Below are 8951 nucleotides of genomic sequence, written 5' to 3'. Positions count from 1 at the left end.
ACGGCTACTGCAAACTGTAATATTACTGCAGCAAGTATTTCTGTTACAGTAAACAATACTACTACTGCAAACAGTACCACTTATGTTGTATACAATGCAACTATTTGCAACAGTAATATTGATAGTGATCTGAAACATTAGTTGAGTTCGTATATTTATATTCATCACGGTAACGCCCCACGATGAAGACTTGAACTACATTTCCCACAATCAACCGCGCACTTCCCATATCGACTCATGCACGCCGCGGCTGAGTCCAGGGCCGGGTAACATGGCGACTTACGTGGACATTCTGAAGAGCGAGTTTCCTGAGATCGACGCGGAGCTATTCGATTATATCACAGGTGAGACACCGGGGACAGAGCTGCTGTGTGCGGCTCCAGTGCAGGGACACACGACGGGCTTCCGTCGACCTGTTAGCCAGGAACCGCACCTCTGTAGCCCCAGAGCGAATGAGCTAGCACCGTTAGGCTAACCGGAGCCCGGACACCGTGCAGCACGACATGGGCCGGTTAGCTCCACCGAAACCCGGGTTAGTGCGAGACTTAGAGCCGGTGCGAACGGACCAGAGACGGAAGACCGGCAGGAAGGAGAGTTAGCGAAAAGAGTCGAGAAATTACAGGGAATAATCCAGAGTTATGAGTGTTACAGGGAATAATCCAGAGTTATGAGTGTTACAGGGAATAATCCAGAGTTATGATTGTACAGGGAATAATCCAGAGTTATGATTGTACAGGGAATCATCCAGAGTTATGAGTGTTACAGGGAATAATCCAGAGTTATGAGTGTTACAGGGAATAATCCAGAGTTATGAGTGTTACAGGGAATAATCCAGAGTTATGAGTGTTACAGGGAATAATCCAGAGTTATGAGTGTTACAGGGAATAATCCAGAGTTATGAGTGTTACAGGGAATAATCCAGAGTTATGAGTGTTACAGGGAATAATCCAGAGTTATGAGTGTTACAGGGAATAATCCAGAGGTATGAGTGTTACAGGGAATAATCAATCCAGAGTTATGAGTGTTACAGGGAATAATCCAGAGTTATGAGTGTTACAGGGAATAATCCAGAGTTATGAGTGTTACAGGGAATAATCCAGAGTTATGAGTGTTACAGGGAATAATCCAGAGTTATGAGTGTGACAGGGAATAATCCAGAGTTATGAGTGTTACAGGGAATAATCCAGAGTTATGAGTGTTACAGGGAATAATCCAGAGTTATGAGTGTTACAGGGAATAATCCAGAATTATGACTATTACAGGGAATAATCAGGAGTGTTACAGGGAATAATCCAGAGTTATGATTGTACAGGGAATAATCCAGAATTATGGTTATCCAGGTGTCTTGGGCAGTGGCGGTGCTGACTTTGAGGATGGAGAGGAGGTGTACGACGCCGTCGGTGGCGTCCTACAGGATGTGTCTGCTGACAGTAAGAACGAGGATGATGTCAGAGACATCTGTCTCCAGATGTTCAACACTCTCAAATTGTAAGAAAGGACAGATGTGTGTTTCTCTGTGTGGATTCATGTCAGGTGGAAAAAACCTGACATGAATCTTAATATTGTTTTTGGTTGTGAGTTAAATAAGGAACGCTGGAACGCTGTCTGTGTTTCTCAGGAATAATCATCATGGTTCTCAGAGGCAGGTGTTGTTGGACGCTCCTGTTCAGCTCTCTCAGATCTCTTCAGACACTGGTCAGAATCACACCCACAGCTCCATCTTCCCTGTGTAACATGAGAGGGAAGTGAAACAGTTTGTCAACGTGTTTGTTTCAGATTCAGCAGCTAAAGATGTTCAGGGGATCTGGATGATGAAACGAGCTCAGAACACAGTGAGTCCTCTTCCTTCACCTCTGACCTCTCTACACGGATGAGTTCTAACAGTAACACATCATGTGATGTCACTATGCTCTGATGTTATCACTTCAAAATTCCTCTCTTCAGACTGTGGACGCAAAGAAACTGGAGAAGGCCGAGGCGAAGCTGAAGGCTAAACACGAACGCAGGAACGAGAAGGACTCACTGAAACCTTCAAGTCCAATGTCAGTATACACCTGTTCACACCAGCTCACACCTCTTCATCACACCAGCTCACACCTCTTCATCACACCAGCTCACACCTCTTCATCACACCAGCTCACACCTCTTCATCACACCAGCTCACACCTCTTCATCATACCAGCTCACACCTCTTCATCACACCAGCTCACACCTGTTCACACATCTTCATCACACCTCTTCATCACACCAGCTCACACCTGTTCATCACACCTGTTCACACCTCTTCATCACACCAGATCACACCTCTTCATCACACCAGCTCACACCTCTTCATCATACCAGCTCACACCTCTTCATCACACCAGCTCACACCTGTTCACACATCTTCATCACACCTCTTCATCACACCAGCTCACACCTGTTCATCACACCTGTTCACACCTCTTCATCACACCAGATCACACCTCTTCATCACACCAGCTCACACCTGTTCATCACACCTGTTCACACCTGTTCATCACACCTGTTCACACCTCTTCATCACACCAGCTCACACCTCTTCATCACACCAGCTCACACCTGTTCATCACACCTGTTCACACCTGTCCACACCTCTTCATCACACCAGCTCACACCTGTTCACACCTCTTCATCACACCTCTTCATCACACCAGCTCACACCTGTTCATCACACCTGTTCACACCTCTTCACACCTCTTCATCACATCAGCTCACACCTCTTCATCACACCTGTTCACACATCTTCATCACACCTCTTCATCACACCAGCTCACACCTGTTCACACCTCTTCATCACACCTCTTCATCACACCAGCTCACACCTGTTCATCACACCTGTTCACACCTCTTCATCACACCAGCTCACACCTGTTCACACCTCTTCATCACACCAACTCACACCTTTTCACACCTCTTCATCGCACCTGTTCACACCTCTTCATCACATCAGCTCACATCTCTTCATCACACCTGTTCACACATCTTCATCGGACCTGTTCACACCTCTTCATCACACCAGCTCACACCTGTTCATCACACCTGTTCACACCCCCATCATCACACCTGTCTTCCTCTGTTGTCCCTCACAGAGTCCTGGAGGAGGCGTCTGCCAGTCAGGCCAGCAATAAGAAGGAAAATCGGGTCGAACTCTCGGGAAAGAATCGCAGCTACGACATTCGTATTGAAAACTTTGATGTGGCGTTTGGAGAGAGGTGAGTGAGGGACAGACAGTTATACTTTATATACTGTAATTAAGTAAATGAATACACATTTATGCTTAATAATAAAACTGAATTCTGTAAATATTTAGTTGTTGGTATAAATTTCATATTTTTGTATAGTTTTATTATATTTTGTGTTAATGTACTACTCTGAATGTTTAATATTCTTTGTTTATAATTGTAACTAGGTCTCTGCTGCAGGGGGCGGAGCTCTCTCTGTCGTCAGGTCGGCGGTACGGTCTGATTGGTCGTAACGGTCTGGGGAAGACGACGCTGCTGAAGATGTTGGCGAGTCGTAACCTCCGTGTCCCGGCTCACATCTCCATCCTCCATGTGGAACAGGAAGTAGATGGAGATGAGACGCCGGCGCTGCAGAGCGTCCTGCAGAGCGACACGCAGAGAGAGGGGCTGCTGAACGAGGAGAAGAGGCTTAACGCTCGCATCGCCAACGGAACGTAAGAATAATACATCACTTACTAATCAATCAATACACAGCTGACAGTGTTGATCCGGCAGCGGCGAAACTGCTGCCAAACAGGAAGTGACATCGACGCTCTGTCCTTGTTTCAGTGCTGATGGGATGGAGAGCGTTCGACTGTCGGAGATCTACGTCAAACTGGAGGAGATCGACGCCGACAAAGCCCCAGCCCGGTAAATATGGGAACCATTCAAATAATCACTTACTGTAACAGTAATCAGTTACTCTAACAGTTACTGTTACAGTTATCGGCTACCATTATTGTCATCAGTAACTGAGCACTCAACAACTTCTCGGCTGTTTGTTGTCCCGGCTCCTAAACGCTGGAACGAGCTCCACGTGGACGTCAAGGACACAAAGTCCACACGTCTTCCTCCCGACTGAAGACACATGTCTACAGACCACACCTTGAATAAAAGTTTAAACTAACAATGAAGTAGCACAAACAGGTCACTTAAAGAACTGTGTAGTTTGTCTTTCTTCAAGAAGTTGTACTTTCTTGATTCTTGTGGTTCTGGTTTGTTCCTCATGGTCGATGCACTTATTGTGAGTCGCTTTGGATAAAAGCATCAGCTCAATGAAATGTAATGTAACTGATTACTGTAACAGTTACTGTGTATGTCGAAGCTGATTATGTCATGTGATCAGTGTTTCTTCTTTATTGACTTTATTAATCTGTCTCATCCAATCAGAGCCTCTGTCATCCTGGCTGGTCTCGGGTTCTCTCCCAAAATGCAACAGCAGATGACGAGGTGAGACATCACCTGTCACATGGTCATCCCGTGGTGACGCATTAAGACACTCAACAAAGTCTCTCTCTCTGTCTCCGTCTGTCTGTCTCTCTGCCCCCCCCCCCCCCCCCCCCCCTTATGTCCCCAGAGAGTTTTCAGGAGGATGGAGGATGAGGTTGGCGTTGGCCAGAGCTCTGTTTGCTCGGTGAGTTTTGTCATTAGATGAAGATGAAGATGAAGATGAAGATGTTGATGTTGATGTTGATGTTTTTGTTGTCTTCATCAGGCCGGACCTGCTGCTGCTCGACGGTGAGTAACTGCTCAGTGAGACAGCTGTTTACAGTTAGAAGATAGGATGAGGAGAAGGAAGTGAGGAGGACGAGGGAGGAGGAGTGAAGAAGAGGAATCAGAATCAGAATTATTTGTTTTGCCATGTATATTTGCACATACAGGAAATTGCCTTGGTGTGGTTGGTGCACTGTACAAACAACAATATACTGAGGAAGGTTTCAGCTTTAATCTTACTCCCTCACTCAATGTTTCCTTTTGAAAATCTTAAATTCATAAATGCACATAAAGTTGATTTAGATGAGGTGAGAAGTTGAATCAATTCTGTTGTTTACAGAACATGCACACCAGTGAGGGGGCGGGGCTATGAGCCAGACAACCAATAGGGAGTCAGTGTAGTCTGTGACAATAATAATTGCGGTAGTAGTGATTACTTGAAGTTCCCTGCTGTTTGTTTCAGAGCCGACCAACATGTTGGACGTCAGAGCCATCTTGTGGTTAGAGAACTACCTGCAGGTCAGACTCGTGATTGACTTTCATGTTAGCATTCCTCATTGAAAACAATGGGATCTGTTAGCCATAAGCTAACAAGTAAGCTCTACTAACCCTGTGCCCCCCCCCCCCCCCCCCCAGACGTGGCAGTCCACCATCTTGGTCGTCTCCCACGACAGAAACTTCCTGAACGCCGTGGTAACGGACATCGTGCACCTGCACACGCAGAGGCTCGACAGTTACCGTGGCAACTACGAAAACTTTGTCAAAACCAAAGAAGACCGACTGAAGAACCAGCAGAGGGAGTACGAGGCCCAGCTGCAGTACAGACAGCACATACAGGTACTACAGACAGCACAAGTACTACACATACAGGTACTACAGACGACACATACAGGTACTACAGACAGCACAAGTACTACACATACAGGTACTACAGACGACACATACAGGTACTACACATACAGGTACTACAGACGACACAAGTACTACACATACAGGTACTACAGACGACACATACAGGTACTACACATACAGGTACTACACCTATAGGTACTACACCTACAGGTACTACACATGCAGGTACTACAGACGACACATACAAGTACTACACATACAGGTACTACAGACGACACATACAGGTACTACAGGTACTACACATACAGATACTGCAGGTTGAACTGGTACGTGTCACATGTTTTTGTAGGTCAGTTGTGTGATTGGTGGTATCAGTCTCATGATGTTTTCCCATAATGCTTTGTGTGTGTGTCAGGTTTTTATTGACAGGTTTCGATTTAACGCCAACAGAGCAGCTCAGGTCCAGAGTAAACTCAAGCTGCTGGAGAGACTGTGAGTACTGCGTCTTCTCTTATTGTCTGTGGCTCTGTGAGAAACTGCTTTAGTTTAAATACACCAACATTTTCACAACATTAGAATGTTAAAAGTTGACATGCAGAAAATAATATGATTACCAACAACATCTGTAGCCTAATAAAACAGCAACACATATCAATACATTATGTGCAGATGCATTCAAATGCAGTGTGTGATTGTGGATTTTAATACTTGTGTATTGATTCCATAGTACTTAATATCAGATCATATCTCCTAAGACAACAATTCATAAAGAGGAACATCTGTGGAGCAGGGTAGAGTTTGAAGTACGAGAGGAAGATAGTTACTGCAGCTCCGACCTCGTCTCTGTGTGTTTTACTTCTTGCGTGTTCGCAATCGATTGCTGACTGCATCTTAAGAATAACAACTTGCCCAAACTAAGTTACAAAATGATAAATAGACTATAATACAGAGAACCAATCAGTGACCGTGTTTTGTTTCCTTCCTCAGACCGGAGATGAAACCCATTGAAAAAGAAACTGAAGTCACTTTAAGGTACGAACACAAACATGGTCCTCAGAGGATCAACCCCTGGAACTCTTAAATATGATGGATGGATGGATGATGGATGGATGATGGATGGGTAGAGGCTACAAACTGTCTCCATGCAGCTGATGACACGTCTCTGATTGGACGGTGATGTTTGATTGACAGCTGGTGTTGTCCTCTCACAGGTTTCCAGATAACTTTGAGAAGTTGTCTCCACCCATCCTGCAGCTGGACGAGGTGGAGTTCTACTACACTCCAGATCAGCGACTCTTCACCGGACTCAACCTGTCGGCCGACCTCGAGTCTCGAATCTGCATCGTACGTGTCAGCGTTAAAACAACCACCAATCAGAGACGGGATCTGATGGATCCGGAGGGATCACATGATTTAACTTCTACTGAATCATAACGTCAACATGTGAAGTAAAACTGATCAATGTTCAGTATCAGGAGAGTGGTGGTGTGAATTGATCTGTTGTTTCATGACAGGTCGGAGAAAATGGCGCCGGTAAAAGCACCATCCTCAAGCTGCTGATGGGCGAGTTGACGCCTGTCAATGGAATGAGACAAGCTCACAGGTGAGACAAGCGACCAATTAAAGAAGGAGGAACCCATTTCATCACATGACTCTTTGTATGCAACACGTATATAAACATGTACTGGGACGTTTCAGGGAACCATTGGTTGTCTTTGTCACTGGGAACAAGGATTCTTTGTCTGGAACATCTCCCGTCTGTTTCTGACGTTCTGTCTGCGTCCATCCTTCGGTCTCGTGTTGCCAACTCGACGTCTCAGACACGCTTTGAGGGAATTCCTTATATTTGACACAAACGTTCCCTCAACTCAAAGATGAATTCATTTGATTTCAGAAGTCAGTGACCTCATCTGAGTGAGGAAATACATGTTCTGATTGGTGGAGACAAACAACCACAGGAAGAAATTCTGATTCAAACCAACTTCTTTCCTTGAGAGTTTGTAGATTTGTAAAAGGCAGCTGGTTGTGATGATCTGTGTCGAGAACTGTTTTCAGCGAACTGTTGGTTCATCATTTTTAAGGTCTCGATATGTAAAGAGCGTTGAGCTAATGTACATTAGGATTTGCCGTTATTCAAATTGAATTGCCAGATCATCAGGGAACTGTTTTAATGTCGTGTTCACTCAGACGATTGTTCCTCTGTCATCAGGAGCCTGAAGATCGGATACTTCAGTCAACATCACGTGGACCAGCTGGACCTGAACGTCTGCTCTGTGGAGCTGCTGCTCAACAAGTTCCCGGGTAACTGTGGCTACCATAACCGAAGACAGTAGTCAGTGACTGCCCCCACGTGTTAGGCTGTGATTGGCTGTCATTTGTGTGTGTCTCAGGGCGGACAGAGGAGGAGTACCGCCACCAGCTGGGAGGATACGGTATCACTGGAGAGCTGTCCACGAGGCCGGTGGCCAGTCTGTCAGGAGGACAGAAGAGCCGGGTCGCCTTCGCACAGATGACCATGCCATGGTAACAGAAAGCTCAGGGAACAGCTGTTGGTGCCTTTGATGATCATGATGATGATGATGGTGGTGATGTCATTGTGTCTCTGTCCTTTAGTCCAAACTTCTACGTCCTGGACGAACCGACCAACCACCTGGACATGGAGACGATCGAGGCTCTGGCTAAAGCGCTCAACAAGTATAGAGTAAGTGAGGGAGGGAGGACGGACACGAGAGTGTGAGTCTCCTGTGCATGTTCTCAGGTGTGTGATGTCATCTGTTTCAGGGCGGAGTCATCCTGGTGTCGCATGACGAGCGTCTGATCCGGTTGGTGTGTAAGGAGCTGTGGGTGTGTGAATGTGGGACAGTTCGACGAATCGACGGCGGCTTCGACGAGTACAGAGACATCCTGCACGAGCAGTTCAGGAAGGAGGGTTACCTGTGAGGCTCCGCCCACTGCGGAATGACCACCAGTAACATAAACCCTGCCCCCTCCATAATAACACATGTCAGAGCAGCCAATCGGCAGCCAGGGCAGGCCGGAGGAGGTCTCCTTCTCGGAGCTGTCTCCCTGCCTCAGGTGAAGTGAGCTGATTGGTCGTCTTCACCTGGTGAGGTCACAGTGGACTTGACGTGTTTTGTATGGACTCAGCAGAGGTTTGACATTTTATCTGTTTTAATGACGTTGAACAAACGTTTACATTCTGAGACAAACAATAAAAACATGAGTCATTTCCTCGCCTGTACTTTTCTTCAGTCGTGATGTTTTCATGAGATGTAAACATGACATCACACACGTGTGTGTATTTTTATATTGTATGTGTGTGTGTATATATGTATAATGACAGCATTAGAAATGTGTGGGCAG

The 8951-nt window shown here is 45.9% G+C and overlaps 1 protein-coding gene across 1 annotated transcript; it reads left to right on the top strand.

Moving 5' to 3' along the window:
* Positions 1 to 210: 210 nt before the first annotated feature.
* abcf3 (ATP-binding cassette, sub-family F (GCN20), member 3) lies at positions 211 to 8817 on the top strand. The gene is made up of 21 exons (XM_062385813.1): positions 211 to 344; positions 1341 to 1488; positions 1619 to 1695; positions 1777 to 1832; positions 1945 to 2042; positions 3111 to 3233; positions 3431 to 3697; positions 3813 to 3893; positions 4413 to 4472; positions 4600 to 4656; positions 4738 to 4760; positions 5200 to 5255; positions 5373 to 5573; positions 6004 to 6080; positions 6576 to 6620; positions 6800 to 6932; positions 7103 to 7191; positions 7798 to 7889; positions 7979 to 8111; positions 8202 to 8289; positions 8370 to 8817. The coding sequence occupies exons 1-21, from the start codon at positions 272 to 274 to the stop codon at positions 8526 to 8528; spliced, it is 2136 nt and encodes a 711-aa protein (XP_062241797.1). The 5' UTR covers positions 211 to 271; the 3' UTR covers positions 8529 to 8817.
* Positions 8818 to 8951: the final 134 nt, after the last annotated feature.

This window comes from Platichthys flesus, chromosome 4 (genome assembly GCF_949316205.1).
Source record: "Platichthys flesus chromosome 4, fPlaFle2.1, whole genome shotgun sequence".
Taxonomy (NCBI): domain Eukaryota; kingdom Metazoa; phylum Chordata; class Actinopteri; order Pleuronectiformes; family Pleuronectidae; genus Platichthys; species Platichthys flesus.
The sequence above is the reverse complement of the archived record's forward strand: the minus strand, read 5'-3'. Positions and strand labels throughout refer to the sequence as shown.